The sequence below is a fragment of the Poecilia formosa genome, unplaced genomic scaffold (assembly GCF_000485575.1).
Source record: "Poecilia formosa unplaced genomic scaffold, Poecilia_formosa-5.1.2 Scaffold136, whole genome shotgun sequence".
In the NCBI taxonomy this organism is placed as follows: domain Eukaryota; kingdom Metazoa; phylum Chordata; class Actinopteri; order Cyprinodontiformes; family Poeciliidae; genus Poecilia; species Poecilia formosa.
The window spans coordinates 428,013-449,949 of NW_006800075.1; the positions used below are offsets into that span (position 1 = coordinate 428,013).

The following is a 21,937-nucleotide window of genomic DNA, read 5'->3' on the forward strand; positions in this document are numbered from 1 at the left end:
AACTGATGGAGTGTTTTCCTCCGCTATCCCTCTCTGTTGTGAGATACCTGAGGAATCTATGTTAGGGCATTTTTACATTATGACACCTCATAATTACAAAGTTTGATGTATTATATATATATATAACTCAACATAAAGTGTTGCATAGCTGAGAAAAGTAAGTGATTGTTTTTAGCAAATAAAACTGGGAAAATGTGGTGTGCCTAGCAGAAAATTGACTGTACATGACTACGGAACTAAATTGGAGCCATAAAATGTGTCCTAAAAAATATTTTGAAACTGGAAAAAATTATTTGAAACTAAAAAATAAAATTCTGAGCTGGAAAGAAAAGATTTAAAATTGAAAAACAACATTAAAACTGAAAAAAGTTAATAAACACTTTTTAGAAGATTCATTCCAGGTTTCCAATTCAAGTTACCACCGTTTATGGAAGTATCGTATGAGCTGAGAATACTTTGTCTTGTTGATATATTGAGCTGTCAGGATTTTACATTCCCTGAAAAAAGGCCAGAAGCTTGACAGTGAAAAAAAGGGGGGAGGGGGGGGGAAACTACAGCTGAAAAACAGTTAAAAGTAAAAGAATAGTTTTGAGATTTTATTTCAGTTTCAAATAACTTTTTTTCATTCTCCAATCAAACTAATTTTTCTATATAATAAACTGTGTCTTCATATCAGATTGATGTGCATAGATATTTGATTTAAAAGTGCTTCTGAGAAAGAGACACAGTAGCTCTTGGATATTGGCACATTTTTGACGTGATTCTGTAAGATAAACTCTAACCAATGATCTATACATGAATAGCTTGTACTCGATTGTGTTGAGTATGTAAAATTTTGGTGACCTGAGCTGCTCCTTTCTTTATCGTGATAATGTTCCTTATACTGTAAATAATGACAAATTATTTTTGTTCCATAGACTACAAGCTAAACTTTGGTTTATGAAAGAAAAATTCTTAGATTTCCATTGTTGACGTTTATACACCAAGAAATTTAGAGCATTGGTCTAAGCTTTACAATATTTTTTTAATTATTATTATTATTTATGAGCATATTAAAAGATATTCACCTTATAATATGCAATAACGTTATTCCCCACCAGAGGGTGATAGAGACCACGTCTCCCGCATGTGCGTTTTAGCGTCCCGCACTATGGCGTCATCAGACAAAAGAAAAACCATAAAACAAAAGCAGTTGATTAAAAAACTTTTTTTTTTTTTTTTACTGATAAGTTACCACCAAACATGTGCCCAGTTTACTCGGTCATCGTTTTCACCTGTCTTATATCTGGCCTCTCACAATAAATAATTATTTACAACCATTAGGAAGGCGCAAATAAAAAGCAACAAGGACTGTCATTAGACACGCTGCCAGAGGAGTAATATACAGCGAATGAGATAGACTGGAATCAATACTGTTGCATAAAAAGCTGACAGATAGATAGATGATGGTCACTAACAGATAGTGTAAGCAGGATAAAAAAAAAAACTGATGCATCCTGTTGTCTCCCCCTCTCCTCCATTTGTAATGAAATTGTCTGTGTTGTTGTGAGTCTCTGGCTGTTTTCTGTGCAGCATCCTGAACGTCCCAAAAAGTGCTTCAGTTGTCTGAAAATCAAAAAGAAAGCCAGATCAATGACATGACTTCAAAGGCGCAATGATCTGAAGCAATAATTCAGAGCCCTGGTGCTATGCTTTTTTTTACATTGGTGAAATATTTCCATTTTCTGCTCCAGATTTTTACTCCATTATACACTAGTTTGACAAACTATGAAAGGCTGTATATAACGTACCTCGACAGAGATATCACCACTACGGATATTTGTTGCTTTAATATTTTCATGCCTTTTTAAGGCTATTCATAACTTTTGAACATTTTTTTTTCTGTGCATCTTATTGGATTTTATTGAGATGAACCCAAAGTAGCTTAGATTTGTGGAGTTGAAGGAAACAAGTTCATTGCTTTTAAAATCTTTTGCAAATCAAACTGTGAAAACGGTGGCATACATTTATATATTTCCCACCTTAGTCTGGCCTTTATAAATAAAATTCAGTCCAAACAGCTGCATTCAGAAGGTGCTCAAGAGATGAGACCAAAATTGAACATTTTGCCTTCATAAAAATACAACAGAGGTGAGTGGTGAGAGCAAATAGTTTGGTTGGACATCTTACCTCTACACTCATATTTTAGATCTGAGAAGATGACCTGTTCCTGAGAGAAGACAAACAGTCCCAGTCTGCCTCCAGCCAGGGTGTGGTCATAAACCGCCCCTGAGTCAGCCAGAATGCCCCTGCCCTCATACACAACCACCCTGCAACAAGAGCACAGCGCAGGTGAAAACTAGGCAAGTAGGAGTTGTTCGTTCATGTGGCGAACAACTGCCGAAACTTACGTTGTAACTAAGAACATTTATGCGTCAAATGTAAACTTTCTACATAGAGAAACTGACCACAACATGTAAGAGATTCATCAAATTAAACTCTAAACAATGACCCAAGATTTAATGTAAAATTGCTGACTAAGGAGTAACACTGGTTGCTTGACTGTTGAGATGTGGCCAAGACTGCTTTCCTCCCAAGTGGTGTTTGGTCTGACGACTCAAGAAAATAAAACTTAAGTCTAATTCTCCAACAACAAACGCAAAATGGCATTTTATTTTGTATTTTAATACATAACAAATGGCAAATTGCGTGTTATTTGTTGAACAAAGAAAAAAAAAATATTTCGATGTGTATTCAACTATTACAATCCCCACCAATACAGTGTGTACCGAGGCATGTCAATGATCCAATATACTTTCCTAACTGTACAACATCAAGTAGACTATTTGGCAAAAGTTACTCTTTTTTTCTGGATGCTATAGGTACTAAACATCTATAAAGAAAATAGAAAAGAACTTATTCAGAAATGTCAGTCAAAATAGGTGCCTTAAAATCAAGGAGTACAAGCTTCTTTTCAGCCTCACCTTTTTAAAATGCCACTTTGTACAAGTACAATCATTCAGTACCTAGAATGCATGACAAGCGCTTATTGTTTGCTTTAAATTTGATTAAGCAGACATGGCAGCAGAAAAGATTTTTCTCCTAAAGCTAACGGTCTCTGTGGTTTTGATAATCTCAACATCTGCACAGAAACAACACATAGCACAGATACCTCATTTCACAGAGTTGTTTTTCATTTTGTCTTATACGCTTTTCAAAAGTCATTAATGACAGGAAGAGCTAAGATGAAGCAGATGTTTTAGGTTGGGGTGAACCGAGTGCACCAGAAGAAGTGGATTACGCTGTTATCATAAAAATAACTCCTAGAGAGATGCATGATATTTCCAAGGCTAAGAACAGTAAAAATCTAGAACTGAATGTGCCAAATCTAAAAACTCTGTTGTCCTGTTAAGAATTTCCTATAACTTCAAGCTGGAGAATCTATTCAATTTAGCAAGGTTTCCAGATAAGCAAGTCACACATGGCAGCTTGGTTTTTATTATAAGTGCTGGAGGGCTGAAGGTCAGTTTCACTGAAAAATCAATAACCCATAATAACCTTTACTGTACCTGATGAACCCAGTCTTGGGTCGGTGTATAAGGTGCATGCGATAGGCTGTGAAGTCCTTCCAGCCAATTTTATTGGGGTCATGCCACAATGTTCTGACCTGAAACAGACACAACATTTGTTCTCAAAAGTTTGTTTTTAAAACTTAAGGTAGAGACAATCTCTTTAGTCACAACTAGAATATTAACTCTTGGTTTTCCCAAGAAAGCCCTACTTTTTTTTTTTTTTAATGACGTTATTTCAAAACTATGATTTATCCAAGTCAAATTTTAAGTATTCTCCCATTGAGAGGTTTCTGGAAAATCTGGGGAGTCTTTTGTTAAGAGTCCTGATCAGATGCTTGATCCAGATCTACTGATGTCTTTCGATAGAGAGGAGCATTGGGTTTACTTCAACAACCCCCAGATAATATTGCTCTTCATCTCATCTCAGAGTGAGGCCAGCCTCTGTAGGGAGGAAGCTCAGCACAGCTGCTTTTGTTTGGGATCTTGTTGTGATCTCGTCATGATCTGAATCTCGTGGTCATAAGTGATGGTCGGAACTTAGATGGACCATTAAGCCGAGAGGTTTTTTTCTTTTTGGCTCAGCTCAATCTTCAGAATACCACACCACTTCCAAATTACAGCGGATGAGACTCCAGACAATGTAGTGCTCTGTTCTACCATCACTGAAGAACCAAGATACTTGAACGTCTTGTTTGACATGAACTGGACCTTTTTTATTTTAGTTTTTTTTAATTATTATTATTTAAAGGTTTGTTCAAAATGTTATATTTTACCTGGTGTCTTGTGTTTCCAGTGTGCCACAGAGCGTTACGCAGGTACTCCCCTGGTCCTGTGCTGGATTGGACCAGTTTTATTGACAATCCTGCTGTGGCGAAAGCTTTGGAGGGCCTCTGCTCCCAGTAACCCTGAGACACCTACACGCAAAGAAGGAATGATAATAAACTGACAAGTAAAGGCTGATTAACAATATGTTTGTGAGAGAGGGCGGTTGATTAAAAAAAAAGAAAGAAAGAAAAAAGATGAGCATAAAGTCTTTTCTAATGTTAACCCTGACATTTTTTTTTTCTGCCAATGAAAGCTGTAATATAAAAAAGAAATAGAAGGTTAATACTGAATTAAAGGGGTAATTGTGAAGATAATTTTAAGAGTGGTTTTTGATTTAAGGCTTCATGGTGCTGTTGATTAAATATTTCTGCGACGTCAGTAGTGTCCGTGAAAGGTTTCTTTGTTGAAATCGACATACAAGCCTCACCTGTTTCCACATGACAACGTAGAACCGACGAGTGGACTGATAAGCAAACACAATCCCTGCATAATCATCATCACGGTTGGTATTCACATAAAATGTCACACTGAAGTCCACAGCGCTGAACTTGTCATACCCTATTGAAATGTAGACATATTAGCTTTCTTGCTAAGCCATATCGCGACTATTGCTTATTTTCGTAACTCACCTAAAGCAATTCCAGGGTCAGAGTTGGCTTTCTGCAGCAGCTCTGTCCCTTGACTGCGAATCACCCACAAAGGGTCAGACTGCGTGGTGCCTTTGGGGTCCAGTAATACGCCCTGAAACTTCTTGAAGTCTGTCGCCCCAATATCCTGATTGAGAGGACAGGGATCCAGTGCATCTGGAATACTGTCGTTGTCAAAGTCGTCAAAGCAGGCGTCTCCACTGCCGTCACCTGAGAGTCAGTGCACAGGGAGGAAAAAAGGAACTGACTCATAAAGTTATATAGTTTGGAACTTGAACCAAACTGCCCAGGGCACCATCTTGTGAGGGCGTCAGGATTACCTGGAAAACAGCCTGGAATTTGACAGATGCTCCCATAATGAGATTCTATTGATTATTTGCCTATCACTCAGTCCCAGTGTAAGAACCTTAAGATAACAGTGGCTGTTTGCATATGATTCCTATATATTTCACAACTTTTTAAAGTGATCTGGACAATACAAGTATTTACTAAAAGGTAGTTTGGGATTTATGAAGACTTTATTTTCAATTATTTTTGGCATCAGGAAATACCTACTAAATGCATAAAGTTAAGGCCCTGATTATTCACACCCCTGACAGACATACTCAAAAGATAATAAAGCAATGTAAAATGAGTATTAACTTTCAAAAACAAAAACAACTCTTTTGCTATGATTTATATTTTACAAAAAAATGCATGAACTCTTCTTAATATTCAGTGGAAAAATCTTTATTGACACTGGAACAGCCAAGCAATTCCTAGAATCACTGACCATTTTGTGCATATTTCCACTGGTATTTTAAGAATTTATCTGGTGATGAGCTTCAAGTCTTTGAGGCTGGGAAGCGTTACTGCTAACGAAAACACCAGGTATAAAAACAGGCACCCCAACATTATTTTTCCTTTTCTATCTTTAATTTCTCATTGTGATAAGTTCTTTACTGTTATTTCAGTTATTCAGTGAGATTCTACATACCACCGCTAGAGGCGCATGTCGCATTCGTGGAGTAGAGAAGATGAAGGACACAGAAGAAGAATAAACCTTCCTTGTAGATGCTAAACGAAGCTCAACGTGGGTGTTTAATCACAGGTCAGTTAAATATATTTCAATGGATATGGATTAGCTATCTTTAAGAGTTGAAGAGGTAATTAAATCGAGTGTCAGCTGGTGAGTCACGTAACGTTATGCAGTTTGCGACTCGTATTGTTTAGAAAACGGGACATGTTTCTGGGGGCTATTTAGTGCTAATGCTGTCCGACTTTGTAGCTGAGGGACTGTTGAGTTCACTTGTGTTTTGCACATTCTGAGACGGTTCTCACACAAAGGACATTATTTTTGGTCCCTTTATCTGTAAAATTGACATTTCTTTATGGGTTATTGCAAGAACCAGAGAAACAGTATTGTTTAGTGAGTGAGTAATGGCTGCCTCTATGTGAAGCTTAGTAAAGAGACACATTAGCATTACTTCAGTCCCACTTTGTTGTATCTGAAGCAATTCAATAGTTAAATACTAGCCCTAGCACTGTCATGGAAAACAAGCTAACATTAGCATTGCCACAATTTGTGTTGTTTTGGTAAATTAAATGGCTCTTAAAACTGTGGAAAATCAAACCATCGGAGTCCAGTTGATCTCTATTGGGAACCAGTCTGCAGTTGTCTCGGTCATCGGGGATCCCGTCATTGTCATCGTCATGGTCGCAAGCATCTCCTTTTCCATCCTTGTCATGGTCGGCCTGGTTGCTGTTGGCAATGTAGGGACAATTGTCCAGAGAGTTTTGGTGTCCATCTTCATCGATGTCCTCGTTGTTGTCGCACAAGTCCCCCACCAGGTCACTGTCAGAGTCAATCTACAAGCCCAGCCAAAGTTTTTACACAGTGGTTGTATTCACTGGGATTTTTGTACCGTGTATAAATATTTGGCTAACACTTTATTTGAAGGGGCTTGAATAAGACCGTCATGACACTGTCATAAACATGACATAACACCTGTCATGAACATGAATAAGCCTTCATGAATATTTATGACTGTTGTCATAAAGCGTCATTCGGTAAATTATGACACTTTTAATACAAAGTTGACATTATTCAAAATGTCTTTGTTATGACAGCTTGACATTAACCAAGAAACCATTACTGTTTAAATTTTACCTTTAGTAACATAAAGTTACCTAATTTTTAAAGTGCAATCAGTAATACATTTATAACAAATTTATAACAGTAATGATTTCTTGGTTAATGTCAAGATGTCATAACGACATTTTGAATAATGTCATAATTTACCGAATGACGCTTTATGACAACAGTCATACATATTCATGAAGGCTTATTCATGTTCATGACAGGTGTTATGTCATGTTTATGACAGTGTCATGACAGTCTTATTCACCCCCCTTCAAATAAAGTGTTACCAATATTTGTGTGTGTGTATGTGTGTGTTGATAGGAACCTGCAGTGGGTTGTGTAGAAGGGGACAGTTGTCGCACTGATCTCCAACACCATCCAGATCGGTGTCCCTCTGGTCAGTGTTGTATACAGAAGGACAGTTGTCACGCTCATTCAGTTTCTCTATAGGAAAATTAGGGGAACAGTAAAAAGACAAATTTAGATTTATTACACCCCAGTTTTATTTCTTCACCTCAGTTCATCTTGTAAGGTAAGAAGCTGAAACAGCATAATTTGTTCCATTATCTTGTTTTTAGCTCGTCTTATTTGACAATAGATTTATACTCACATTTGTGGGTATAAATGTATTTTGTACAATGTATGTTCACCAACAGCCATGGTCCACTTACAGTTATCTGTATCATCCTAAATCTCAAAATATTGTCTATAGTTTTTATTTCAATTTGTACTTACATAATTAAATCCTCAAATATTTTATCATTTTGATTTTGTTAAATGCTTCAAGCAGACTGTTTATTTTTTACATGTAGCAGGTCGTAGTTTTTTCTCCCAGTTAAGCTGAATTGAGTTGTGAAGCATTACATCACCAACATTCGTTTGACATGTTATCCTTGTCCCTTTTATTTATCATTTATGGAAAGCTTTCCATAAACAAATGTTGTTATTCACACCCTAATAGGTTTTTTAAACTTGAATGTCTTTCAGTTGGAATTGAAATATACCCTTTCTTATACAGTGAAATTGTTTATAGTCTGATGAATCTAATCATTCACTCCCAGTCACACTGTCCCCAGGAATCAATAACTCAGACAGTTTTCCGGCTTTAAAAGTTGCTCCCTCCCAAAATGTAGAAGTTTGGACTTTTTCATTACAAAAAGCCAGAAGGCAGCTTGACGGTTGGTTGAAAGTTCCTGCAGGTTTTAAGCCACTTTATAGCTTTTACCATCTCCATCAATGTCAATGCTGCAGGCATCTCCTTCTCCGTTGCCATCGGTGTCGGTCTGCTTCGGGTTGCTGTCAAACGGACAGTTATCGCAGGAATCCCCGACCCCGTCCCCGTCAGAGTCAAACTGCCGAGGGTTGTACGTCAGCGGGCAGTTGTCCTTTGCCAAAAAAAACACATTCAGATGCTTATACTTGCACAACTTCAGACGCTTTGAATAAAACTGAGCACAGGTGTAGAAAAACACAGGAAAGAAAAAAAAGATGCAAAATAAAAACAGAAGAAGGCAGAGCATGTAAAATGTAACATAGCCAAGAAAACAAAAAAAAAAAGTTAAAACTTAGTCCTGACCTCAACATGTGGTATTGGCTGACATTTTGATCCAGTTTTTGGGACAATACTGCAGATTGCTCTAATTGTTTGGTAATCCAAACATGCCAAGTAAGTCCACCACATTCAAGAAATCGGCAGCTATTTTATAATATCTTGTTATAAATAACATCAATAAACAATAAAGACTCAGGAAAACAGATTTTAAACTTTTCTGTAAAATGTAATAGAAAAATGCAACAGTGGGAGTAGTGTGATTTGCTGGAATTACACATAAGCTTATCATATCAGGTGCAATGAAATTAAATAATTAAATATATTTTTAAATATTTTCTTCAAAAGGACATTTGGTCACTTAAATTTATGATCTAAAACGGTACTTTTTCTTATTTCATGGGACATTTAATTGTTTAATTGTGCATTTAATTATTGAATTCCATATTTAGCTATTGATTGATGTATTTAATTATGTTTTTAATAATTTCATGTTACATTTAATTAATTATTGGGGTTTTAAATATTTTTATGATACATTTAATTAATTAATACAAGACATACAAGTATCTTTCATTTTATAGTTATTTATTTAATTTTGTGACCCCCAGCACTCCATAGAAAGTAGACCGTTGCTTGCTAAAAGAAGTCTTCAAAACTCCTCTAACATTTCTTCACAGGACCTACAGCAGAAGTTTTATGGTTTGGAGACACTTTGGTGTAGCAGAATCTTTTCACCTTATCATCATAAAATCAACCATAAATTCCACTGTACCACAGTGTGCTTGAGGAAAATGTGCAACCATCTGTATAAAATAAAAAGAGGCCTATATTGTGACAATGAACAAAAACATACTCGAAAACCCACCAAAGGTTGCATAAAAACTAAGAAATGGAAAGTCTTGAGTCAAAGCCCACACCTTTATGCTACTGAGATGCTTTGTGCTGATTTGAAACTGGCTGCACATGCAGGAAACCCCTCAAACATCTCAAAGCTGAAACTGAGGAGTGGGGGCAACTTTTTCTGACTTCAAAGATATTAAAGTGTACAAACAAAACTGAATATGAGGGGTGTAAAAAATGCTTTTACGCCTATAAACGCCTATCAAAAAACAAATTTTTCACATAATCTGCCTGTCACAAACAGCGCTAGGTCTTTGTAAATTAGGTGCTTTTTACTCTGGGTAGAGTTTTTTTAGATAAACCTAAATATGGGTGAATTTTTCCCTATGCACACTGTCTTGTTTAAATTAAGGTAAACTATGTCAGCACAGTGAGGCGAAATTTACTTGGCAATGCAATCAAGCCCTGAATGAAAACAGTTTGCTTGGGAAGCTGCCAAACAGTCTCACCCTCTCATCTAGGATGTTGTCATTGTCATCATCAGGATCACAGGCGTCCCCATGTCCATCCTTGTCAAAGTCTTCTTGTCCAGAATTTGGCAGCATGGGGCAGTTATCCTGCAGCCAATCAGAACAGATTAATGATTAAAAAGCATAATTGTAGGAGTATTTTGGGGTTTTTTTGGTGGTTCTCTCACCTGTTCACAGTGATATGTGGCATTCTGCTTGCAGGGCAGACTCTCATTGGGCCAACCATCCAGATCAGAGTCCTCACCACACACAGAGCCATCGCCAGCAAAGCCAACAGCACACGAGCATTTAAACAAGACCTCTGACGCCAGGCCCAGGTATATGCAGTCAGCAAACTGGTGGCAAGTGTGTGTGTTTTCTTTGCAAGGATTATATGGTTCACACACCTAGAATTGGGAGTCCAAAAGTCTTTGTTGTGTATTTGTTGTGGCTAAAGGGGAGAAAAAGTACGGTAGACTTTAAAATCCCACTTACCTGCCTGGTTCTCATGGCTTCCTGCAATCCAAGGCCGTACAGCTGGTTGCCTTTGTATCGAGGAGGACAAGGAAGGCAGTAGAATCCAGGATCTGTGTTCACGCATTTTGTAAAACACACCTCAGCCACTTCACACTGCAGACACAGAGGTAAAGACATCATACTCTTGGAACTTTTTCCACTTTTTGTGTCATTCCAATTATAAACTTTAGTGTATTTGATCAGAATTTTATTTGATGGAGTCACCAAAAGTAGTGTATCATTGAATGACTAATGTAAACTGGACGGTAAATGATATGGTTTTTAGAAAAAAAAAAAAAAACTGAGACGTTTTTAAAACTAGTGATCAAGCTGATTTGTGTCAGTGAGAGTCAAAATGTCTTTAGAGCACTTAATTAGAGATGAAAGTTATTTAAGCAAAAACCTTTACCCACCAACCATTCCTTAATATTGATGGCCCATATACAACTTCCACATTAAAAAAGGTAAAATCAAGATGGCTGCATTTTTAAATTAATCATAGCATGCTTGTATTATGCTAACAGGGAAAAAATAGAAAAGATGACTATTCAAAAAGGTTCAATACCCCTGGAAATTAGATCTTTCAGAATACTGTTGCCAAGGTCTCAAACTTTAATTAGCTTGTCAGAGCTACGTCCGCAGTCATTGCTATGAAAGATGCAAATGTCAAGGCCCTTTAAATAATCAGAATCCTCCAACCTTTTTCTTACAGAGAATGTGCTCTGAAAAAAGAGAAAAAAATCAATGTGCACAATGCCAGAGAATGCAGCAAGAGCTGCAGAAATATATAATATGATTAAGATTTTAGTAAACTGATAAGTTTGGTCTAAGCTGCAGCGGGAAAGATCATGTTTACATTAAGAGTAGAGATTTTTAAGATGGCTTCAACTGTTATCTTAGCAGAATGATGACTTGAGTTTGTGATGCAGCCAGTAGCACAGAGAAGCTCACTGTTAAATGCTGTTCAATACACTTGACAGTTTAAAGAAAATTACTTCATCATGGCATCAACCGTGTGCTTCCAGAAAAGTACTTTGAAATAAAGATAATCCATGGAAAAGGCAGTGAAACTGAAAGAAATATATATTTTAGAAAAGATTATAGCAAACTAACATGCTCAATGTTAATCTTTGGGAGAAAGTAAGTGTCCACAGCAAAACAGTTCAGACTTTCCTTAAGATACCTCCAACTTTTTAGCATAGGGTTTGGGCTTGTGTTGCAGCCAATAGCAAAAGAGAGAGTATGGGCTGCCTCAAAATGCACTCGAAGACTAAAGAAAATGTTTTGGCTGTCAGTGGCTCCTGACTGGAACCCCTGCAGACTGTATTCCTCCAAAGAGCAAAGACCCCAAATTAGGCCAAGAACTCTTTAGGGGATATTAGAGAGGGCTGACCAAATATTTTCCTCAGATCAGTTACTTCTCTAAATCTAAGTGGAACCAGTTAAAGCTAATTAAATTAAATCTAGTCTTTTGTCTACCTCATTTTCATCTTCGCAGTGTGTGCCATTCCCCTTCAGACCAACAGGACAATCTCCACATTCCCAAGATCCGTCACTCATTGATGTGCATTTCACCCCAGGAAAACATGGATTTGAAAGCAAACACAGATCTGAAAGAGATTTAAGCAAAGGAAGGATAGCGTTAGTGGAATATATTCTAGGATTTTAATTATTTTGTCATCTCTACCTCATTAGTGACATCAAAGCAGAACAAACACCTCAGGATTTTATTTAAACCAGTATTATTTAAAATATGTTTCCCAAAATAAAAAGGGAGTTATCCATTAATTTTAAGGTTTAGTCTGCTTGAGAAATAATATTTCCCTTCACAGTAAAAATTATTTATTTATTTATTTGTTTTAAGGACAACCCCTTGAGATGTATCATCTCATTTTCAAGGGGGTCCTTACAAAACATAAAAATATACTGCTTGGGGTTTGATTTACCAACAGGGCATGGCTGTTTGTTACATGCTTCATAGTCTGTAGCTTCCCCAGCACAAGGTTTCCCGCCGTTCTGAGGGGCGGGGTTCGAACACTCCCGCCGGCGGCTTATAAGGCCTCCACCACAGGAAGTCGAGCATTGCGACCACTCGCTCCAGGCTGTCCAGCCTCCTACGACTACAAACACAGAAACAGAAAATACATAATTTACTTGTAATCCAGGCCTGTATTGAAATCGTGTGTGTGTGCTCACCAGGGCAGACTGTGTTGTTGCATGGTTTTGTCTCTCTAGCGTTTCCCTTGCAGCCCTTGGCCCCCTTCGATGGTGGAGGATTGTTGCACATACGGACCCGTGTGATGTCGCCTTCACCACATGTGGTTGTGCATGCAGACCAAGGAGACCAAAGGCCCCAGTTCCCATCTGTGCGTCCTAGACATGAAACAATTATACAAATTTAGATAGTAATAACACTGAAATAATTAATCACTTAACTCACTTTGATCTGATTTGTCGCGGTCAACTTCAGCACATTTAACAAGAAAATTGACCACCAACTTTTATAAAGATTTCATACTCTATTTGAATCAAGAAAGAAATGGTTCTGAAGAAGAGATTTAAACAACTCCAAAGGCTCAGTCACCGTATTGTCTGTATATGGATCATGAATTATCTAAGATATCTACCGGTCTCTCAGAAAGCCACTAAGTGTCGGATCTAGCTGAGGTGTTTATGTCAAAGACCATCCAAAATGAGAAAACAAGAGTGGTTGTGTTTTATTGCAACCAGTAGAACTGCTGGGCTCTGAACTGTAGTATGTTGATAATGGAGACATGCTTGATTTGGCTGGACATCCATCTGCTGTCATCAGTGGGGATCGAAGTACAAATAAGTCAGAGGCAAAATCAGACAACCCATTAACCCATGACGTTTTCAAGCTGTTTCAAAACATTCCTGTCAGTCCACTTCTCCACTGGCATGGCTTTTAAGCGGTTCTTTCCCAGATTTGTTTTGGTTTAAAGATCCTATGTGGTTCCTCCCCATTTTTTGGAACCATCTCATAGGCGGTAGAAGCATGGCCATGACATGTATTGTACTCAAGTACAAAAAGGAGGTACCCAAAGACATCCTGGAAAAAATCCATAACCACTTCAACTGGCTACTTGTGATATTGAGGGTGTGAGAGAGTGAGGATGGAGCACCTACTCCTATCTCAAAGCCTTAGCCCAGCCACCCTACAGAGGAAGCTCATTTTAGGATTGAGCTTCTTTTATCCAGGATCTCACACTTTAAGTCATGATCCGTGTTTCATGATCATCGGTGAGGATTGAAAAGTCAAAATTACCAGAAGAACTGAGGGCTTTGGGTTTTTCAAACTGAGTTTTGTCTCGCTATCAGTAAAGTCAATATTTAATAATTTACCATCATCCACATTTTTATATTGGTTAGATTGTTTTACAGTTATTTCACTGGATTAAAACCAATCGGTAGATTAGTTTTCCAACAAAAACTAATCTACCAAAATAATGGCCAAAATAACATTTGGCCATTTCTTGGCCAAATGTTATTGGCCAAGAAATGGAAGAAAGTGTTAAATTTAGCAAAACTCTCCCCTAAAAGCAAGATCTACAGCTGGGTGGTTGTTACCTCGGTCATCTAAAACATTTTCATCAAACGTGTGAGAAAATCATTAGGTTGTGGTTGTCCAGTGTGGCAGGCTTACCAACGTTTAGGTCTCTCAAGACCAAAAGAGATCTATAGAAAGTATCATTGCTATTTCTACTGTGTTTCAACTAATAAATATTACATTTGTAAGTCTACTATCAAGATTTTACCTTAGAACTGCTGGAGGAATGCAGGATGTCTGAAATTAATAACACCTTAGGGGCCAACACCACTACATAAACAGCATTGTAAGATCAGCAGAGACCAGCCAGAGGGTAGCATCAGGTCCAAGATCTCTTGTGAATACAAGCAAGTCATGAAAAATGAGTTGATTTGGACAGATGTCGAATCTTCCCACCAGAAAACATACAAACAGAATTTAGGACAGATGTTGCGATGCAGTCCCAAGCAACCAAGAAGGTCCAAACAAGTGAGCTTACTCTCCCTCAGGAAATCAGTGCAAATGCGGTGAACAAACTTAACCGGTGCAAATACGAGGATTTGGCTGCAAAGTGCAGGCAAGCTGGCTGGATCAAATCCCTCCACGTCAGCTATCCAGCTGCTGAGAGCATTTGCTGTGACTGGGGCAATGCTTCAGAGGGCAAATAAAGACCTGGCAGGCAGGGAATGCTGAGAAGGAAAGTTCCTGATGTTTGTTCAAAAGGACGGACAGTATATGAGGCATAAAATCCACATAGGGTCAGCTTATGACAGCAGTGGGGATAGACTCTGAGTAAGCGACTGTCAGGGAGTAGTACTGGATTGGGGAAAAAAAAAATATGTCTCCAGCTGTGAGTTTTGCTGCTGATCGTCTCGATACGAGTGAAACTTATAGGCAAAGAGAGATTTCTTTTTTGTAAGGCTGATGTCCTTACCTTTGCGGTCGCACTTCATCAGTGAGCAGCTGCGGGTTTGAAGCGAGGGCCCGGCACAGCCGTTGATGCCGTTGCAGGATCGACCTCGTTGCTGCCCTCCGCGTCCACAGGTGACGGAGCAGTGGGTCCACTCAGACCACGGGGACCAGCCGTCTTCATCTTCTTCACAGAGAGAAATCTGCAGTTAAATATTTTTTTCACACCAATGGTTCCTTGGCAGAAATGATTGAATCTAATGCCACTCACCGAGACATACAAGGCAGCATTTTCCATCCACGAAGGATGGACTGATGCAGGAGACTGGGGGGCACAGCACCTGCTTACACACCACTTTTCCATCCTGGAATGTGATAAATTTAAATTGGGCGAAAACAGATCATGTTATTCGATCCAGATGTTTTGATTCACGCCAGAGGAATGAAATGCTGTCAGGAATAAGCCTGTCTTCTTCCTGAACACATTCTTGACTTAAACTAATGATATTTTCTAAAGAGAAACAGACTCAGGGAAGCGGGTGAAGCAATAGGAAAAACAAAGACTGGGTCTCCTTAAGATAAATGTAACCACACTGGACACATTTAAAACTTCCCCACTGAGCAAAAGTTGAGTTATGTTACGACTTTCCAGATAAAATGCTTCTTTCCTTCTTTTTTAAGATTGAGACTTAGAGATCGGTATCTCTCATGTCGAAATGTAGGTGAACTCTTAAAAGCAGGGGAAAAGAGCTTGAAACCTTATTTGTTTTAAATAATTTAATGCAGCTTTAGTTAAACACTTTTTTAAAAAAGTATCAAAAGTGATTAAATATATGTTTTGGTTTGTCTCTTGCTTTCTGTTCTGCTTCTGACAGACCCTTCATCCCACCAGAGGCTTGTATTTCACATTTCAGGTTGTCATGACTCCACATTTGCTCAACACTGACCTGGCAAGCACAGGAGGTGCAGCTGTCAACCTCCCAGACATCCCCCTGCTCGTACACTCGTCCGTCCTGCATGCACCACACTTCCCCGTCCCTGTCCCTGTCCAGGTAGTTGTCCTCCTCGTCTCCGCCGACTGTGCTGCTGTCGTTGCTCAGCTCAGCCAAGGATATTCGCATCCCCTCATTTTCTTTTGACTGACGGGACAAAAAGATGAAATACAAGAAATGCTAAGGAAGGAAAATATTATCAAGGTGTTGCAAGATATTTCCTGGAGTGTTGAATTAGCAAATGGTCTGCCTTGTGGAAATACTATAAGTCAAGATTTTATGATTAGAAGAGAATGTTTTATCCTTTATTTTCCCTCTGAACTACTATGAAGTTCACCATAAACTATAGTTAGTCAATCTCCTGAAAGATTAGCTGCTTTTATGTTAAAGGTTCTTTATTAACACAAGGAACTTTTTATATAATCTCTTAAAGAGCACAGAAATATAAGTTTTTCTGTTTTTTTTTTGTTTTTTTTGCTTATATTTCCAGTCTTTGTCCCAAACCACATCATAAAAAAACATCTTATGCAATTGCAATCTATTTAAGATTTACAAGTACAGACAAAAGTAAATATCTACTCTAAAGTATACTAAACTACATTTTTGGATCATTTAATGATCCCTTGATTCTTTTTTCACTTCAGACATTCACTTAATTACCAGATATTTAAAAAAAAAACAAAAACATTTGAAGTTGAACTGCAAGAATAGCTGAAAACAAAGAAATCATTATTGTTAATCATGTTAATATATGTGTTTTTAATAATTATTAAAATAACATAATTATTAAAATAACATAAATGCAAAGATACGTATTAGCATTTTGTAAGTTGGTAATTCTAGAAGAATAAAGGATTATTGTTGAAGTATATACTATGTTTTTCATGTTCTAATGAAATTTCTAATTTAAACTGATAAAATAGTGCAACATAAAAAATTTCAGCAGTTCTGCTTCTGTGAGCATCTATCTAGTTGTGTGCATCTTACTACTCTCTCTAGATCTTCCAGCAGGCTGTTGGTCACGATCCGCAGACCATGGATCTCAGTGATCAAATCCAGCAGCTCATCACAAGGATGGTGACACATTTCCATCGACCCATTGTACACCTTCGCACCGTCTACACCTGTAAAACAGCATCTCCTGGTGATACAAACGAACTGGAAAAGCTGGACTGGTGCTTGTATTTAAATGCAGCCGGGAGTGTGTGTGTGTGTGTGTGTGTGTGTGTGTGTGTGTGTGTGCTTGTGTGTGTGTGTGTGTGTGCCATTGCTGAAAAAGCATGCACTGCACACAGGGGAATTAAAAGCCAGGGGAAGTCTCTGAGAGGCCACATTCCTGTTCATAAACGAATCATACTTGTAGTCGCCACAGAAAACGAGATGCATGCATCACTTCAGACAGCTTGCGTGTCTGCTGCCCGCCAGAAAAAATAAAAACACACCTATGTATATCAAAGAGGAAATGAACCTTGCATACCTGCGTATCCCTTGCAGCTCTGCCTTTTTTCCACAATTGTGTATCGCAGATGGTAGGCTCGTCCCCACCGGAGCTCCACAGGGGCTGTGATGGAATGTCTGTCTCCTTCCCTTTTTCCTTAAATCCTGATCTCCTTATGTCCTTCTCACCTTGAGATCCACACCTTGAAGAACATCAGCAAAAACTGGTTCAGTAATTTGTCGCTGTAGCATCCGGTCGGCTGAAACCTGAGTGCAGAACATGTGAACAGCTCTGTAGAAAGTTTCTTCAGAAACTACCGTGGTTATGTATTTGTTTTAGTGTGTGTGCGTGTCTGTGTGTGTGTGTGAGGCACGAGCAGGGGTCGTATATTACTTGTCTGTCTGGCACAGAACTGAGCTGCATATCTCCCAGAAATCTCAGAGAAACCCAGCTGGATGGAGGGAGCTGCGTCTGTGTTGAGCTCTGAATGCAGGTTTCCCAGACACATCATTTACACTCCTCACTCCCCAAACTGCGACTCAAGCCATTCAAAGTTATGCACACACACACACTTGCACACACAAACGCACAGAGAGAAGCTGATTGGCTTCAAAAATTTTCCCATATTTTTAGAGCGAGAAAACTGGCATCAACAGAAATCATTTGCAAAAACCAAAATGTGTGATGTTGGTATTTTATTGCGTGTGTGTGTGTGCGTGTGTGTGTGTGTGTGTGTGTGTTTCTGCAGTGTGCCTTGGATCGTTGGGGAAAGACAACCAAGCTGAAGGAATTCAAAAACATCTTCTTTCCCTGGGATCTCTCTCGCGCTCTGCGTTTGGTCCTCTCCCTGCTGAGTCAAAAAGGCATCATCATCATCCCGAATCAGATTTTCCATCGTAGACTCCACTTGTGGAATAATGAGCCTCACAGATGTGTGCACGCGCCTGGCCCATACAATCACACACACACGGTAATTTCCAGCAAAATCCTCTCCTCCCAGGTACCTAGAAACATCTCGATACAGGATGTCCAGCAACAGATAACATGTTTCTTCTTGGAGCCGTCTCAACAGACGGGGCTCAGAAAGCAGGTGCTGTCTGTGCTCTGGGATAGAGGAAAGAAAAAAAGCCCCTAAAGTAAGAAGACCTAAGGGGACATAAAAGGCAAAAACCTGGGCAAGATTGCCTGGCAAAGCCTAGCATGACATTTTTGGACTGACATGGCATGAGAGGCACAGGGTGTTCTGAGTTTTGTCTGTTTGAAACGACAAAGCCAAACAGAGGAAACATGGAAATTAATGAAGAGTGCAGAGGTTAACTTGAAAATGTCAAAATTCAGATTCAGATTTCTCTATACGCTTCAGTCATTTTTAATCTTTCCATACACGTCAAAAAAAAAATGACAAAAGCACAATGCTGAAAAAAAAACAACACATCATGCAAACACTTGAGCATCTTCTGTACAAATTAAGATTATTTTAATCGGAGGCATGATAATATTTTTGAAGCTTTCAATCTTTCATTAAAACCAAAGACAGAAAATAAAGTAAAATTTGCCCAGTTTGTGGATTGTGTTCACTCCGGTTATTCTGTGAGTTTATGTGTGTATCTGATGTTGGGATCAAAACAGAAACTCCACCTTGCACCTCTTGAGAAAGTCCACTGTGTATTTATGTAATTATCCAGCTGGAAACTTTTTTTTGTGTGTGCGTGCAGATGTGTGATGTTTGCTTCAAGCTGCAACAGCTGACAAAAGCACAATTCATTCATACGTAACAGCTGGTGAGAAGAGATGTTTTTTTAACTTGAACTTCTCAGAATATGTGTTTTCATATCGATTATATCTAGATTTTCCTTTTCCGTTTTGCAATTTTGTTTTTAAATTGCTCAAAGACTTTTTAGATGTTGTGCCTTACATAACCACTAGGCTTTTCCCATGATTTATATTTGTTTAATGGGAAGGAACACCAGTCTGTATGATCTGTCAAAATTTCCGTCACTTTTTCTTGAACTTGGCATCTTCATGACATAATTAACTGGGAAAATGTGGAGACCCAGTGAGTCTTGGGCCCCATCAGCCAGGACTGTCTCAAATTTACCCTCTAATTTATCACTTATTTGGAGTGCTGATCATTTCAGCCAGTCACTGTTTTGTTTTGGTTGTTCTGTACCTGACTTCTTTGGGCCAATAAAATATCTGTGGGATGATGTCTGCAAACTTTGCATCAATAAGAGCCTCATATCTACCACAGTATTTCTAAGAAGTGCTATAGTATGACTTCAGTTAATAATATACCCCAGCAGAAAGTCACTTGGAGTTACTGTAGTTTTAGCAGGGACAATAATGCATCATATTTCATAACAGTCCACTGCGTTAAATGCAAGCTAGAGCAAAAATAAAAAAATAATCGGTACACGTTTTTCAGAAAATAATGTGAAATTAAATTACATTATGTGTGACATTTAAGCATTTTGTGATTACTTGTCTTCGCAAATAAAGAAAAACAACTGAAAAAAATACAACACCCAAATACTGAAAACCTGAAAAAAATACAAGCCCTGTAAGTAATAGTTAAATTGCATAGGGACAAGAACGAAGCAACAAAATTAAGTAATGGTAATTAACCTCAACTTTTTTTTGTCACTTTTGTAACTATTGTTTCCCCAGTTCCTCCCACCAATTTTGTCTCCTTATTAAAATATTGCCCTGTACACTTTGTTGCTTGTATTGGATGCTATTCCTCCTGATTTAAAGTTAATTTTGCAGCAGGAGAAACGTCTCACTGGCTGCATTTTGTACGAGTTGCAAGCAGGATTGAACACTAACTAATTACAAATTGAAGCCTTAAAGTTTCCTCATGGAGAAAAGTGTCGACACATGAGATCCTCTTGATGCTTAAAAGCATGATTTCATTTTAGTTGCCTTTAAAATTCAGATAATTCAGTGTCATAAATTTCCTGATGTCAGCCAGGCAGTCAAGGAAAGGCAAGGCTGAGTCAGTTAATAGTCGGTGTGCCTCAGAGGAAAATAAACCTGGTAGTCGTCTGCATAAAAGAGAGAGAAAATGCACCAAGTAGCAGCAGGCACACAGGAATCCAACAGGGCACATTATTGACTCTTGAATGACTCCAAAAGTTCCCAAACTTACCCTGTTTTTCTCTACTTTAAATCTATAATAAAACAAAAATGAAACGAGTTTTGACCAGGATCTTTTACTTTCAGGCTTTTGGATTTAAATCCCTTTGCTTTTGACAGCAGCAGAAATTTGGAGAACAAGAGGCGCCCAGACTTACGCATTCCGCTGTCATCCTGCTAAAGCAATAAGAGGACTTCTCATGGGACTCGGTCAGAGTCGGATAATCCACGTACTTAAGAAAAAGTAGAACTAAAGCAATTGCCTCATTTCTCTAAAAACAACGGAAAGGGCTTTTCCACCACACTCCTAAGCTGCCTTTGCGAGCAGAAACACTTATCCTTCAATTGCCACATAGCTATAAACTTGTAGTGGTTGGAGAATTGAATGATCTTAAAGTAAATTGCTGTTCTCATAGAACAGTGCACAATGGAGCAAGAAGGGATGAGGTTGGCAGCAGTAGTGCCAGAAGAAAGTGCTGCCCTTTAGTCATGTACACAGACAGACAGACAGACAGGCAGGCAGCGCTCATCTCAGTTTATCTCAGTTACATTGGGTTACTGGGTCAGTAGAACAGGAGAGAGCATTAATCCAGTTATCGGATCATCCCAATATATTGAGGATTAGCTTTCTATGTTGCTGCTGGGTTCTGTAGTCCTGAATGGTGCATTCTGGGTCTTCTTGTAGTCATTTGCTTTAGTTTTTCAGCTTTTTGACCTACAATCGTCTTGATCTGGACTGTCACTAGTTAAAGTGTGTAACACCGGTAATAAGCCAATTAAACCAGGGCACAATGACAACACAGTCGTCTCATTGAACCTTTTTTTTTTTTAACCACTGTTTATATTTTATGTGAGTTTATTGGATTATGCTTTCAGCAATGACTGAAAGCATTGCTGAAATCCTTATACAAATAATCCTTTGGGACCCTGTGCTGTACCTATACTGGTATATCTTTCTTACTGAAATTAAAGACAATAAGGTTAAAATTTAGTCGTTATCAATTTGCATAATTGTTTTTTTGTTTTTTAAAGAAGCTTAAATACTATCTGTATTTATGTATAAACAATTGGGTCATATTTTCACAAATGCAGTGGAATGCAAAAATATTAATTTTGACCATTTTAAAATTTTGTCAATATAGAAACAAATTTTAACCTATCTTATTGAAATTACATACTTTAACACTGCAGATTTCAGGACATGTCTGTAAAGTGACAGGAAGCTAGTTTCTCATATTTTTGCAAATGGCATGAAAAGATTTTATTTGGGGGAAGTAGACTAAAGAATGATGAAAATGCCACACTTTTCAAACTTTTATTTGTAAAAAAAAAAAAAAAAAAAGAATGCAACCAT

At 38.2% G+C, this 21,937-nt stretch overlaps 1 protein-coding gene and 1 long non-coding RNA gene across 7 annotated transcripts; one reads left to right on the forward strand and one right to left on the reverse strand.

Moving 5' to 3' along the window:
• Positions 1 to 1,005: 1,005 nt before the first annotated feature.
• Positions 1,006 to 18,182, reverse strand: LOC103145119 (thrombospondin-2-like). 4 transcript variants are annotated; one of them, XM_016676571.1, is made up of 21 exons: positions 17,842 to 18,182; positions 17,294 to 17,650; positions 16,998 to 17,146; positions 15,966 to 16,157; positions 15,290 to 15,383; positions 15,044 to 15,205; positions 12,759 to 12,935; positions 12,509 to 12,682; positions 12,042 to 12,172; positions 10,542 to 10,676; positions 10,235 to 10,453; positions 10,047 to 10,154; positions 8,371 to 8,530; positions 7,471 to 7,589; positions 6,637 to 6,871; positions 5,006 to 5,233; positions 4,804 to 4,934; positions 4,325 to 4,465; positions 3,549 to 3,646; positions 2,170 to 2,309; positions 1,006 to 1,605 (listed from the first exon to the last, which is right to left on the reverse strand). In XM_016676571.1, the coding sequence occupies exons 2-21, from the start codon at positions 17,394 to 17,396 to the stop codon at positions 1,598 to 1,600; spliced, it is 2,904 nt and encodes a 967-aa protein (XP_016532057.1). In that variant the 5' UTR covers positions 17,397 to 17,650; positions 17,842 to 18,182; the 3' UTR covers positions 1,006 to 1,597. The 4 variants fall into 4 exon arrangements, with proteins under 4 accessions (XP_016532057.1, XP_016532058.1, XP_007562467.2 ...); XM_016676572.1 differs by lacking the exon at positions 17,842 to 18,182 and having other exon boundaries at positions 17,294 to 17,346; positions 17,488 to 17,618; XM_007562405.2 differs by having other exon boundaries at positions 15,044 to 15,202; positions 17,294 to 18,182.
• LOC103145118 (uncharacterized) lies at positions 5,240 to 17,097 on the forward strand. Of its 3 annotated transcripts, XR_001663371.1 has the most exons (5): positions 5,240 to 6,113; positions 10,269 to 10,384; positions 10,575 to 10,690; positions 15,894 to 16,070; positions 17,010 to 17,097. It is a non-coding gene; the product is annotated as an uncharacterized LOC103145118 (long non-coding RNA). The 3 variants fall into 3 exon arrangements; XR_001663370.1 differs by lacking the exon at positions 10,575 to 10,690; XR_001663372.1 differs by lacking the exon at positions 10,575 to 10,690 and having other exon boundaries at positions 6,104 to 6,191.
• Positions 18,183 to 21,937: the final 3,755 nt, after the last annotated feature.

What these genes read in the sequence shown, in the direction of transcription:
- LOC103145119 (XM_016676571.1), bottom strand. Translation starts at nt 17,396, where the DNA reads ATGCATCTCGTTTTCTGTGGCGACTACAAGTATGATTCGTTTATGAAC. An exon ending in TGGAAGATCTAGAGAGAGTA is followed by an intron (nt 16,158 to 16,997) that starts GTAAGATGCACA and finishes TTGTCCCGTCAG; the next exon opens with TCAAAAGAAAATGAGGGGAT. An exon ending in AGATCAACTGGACTCCGATG is followed by an intron (nt 5,234 to 6,636) that starts GTTTGATTTTCC and finishes ACTGACTCTCAG; the next exon opens with GTGACGGCAGTGGAGACGCC.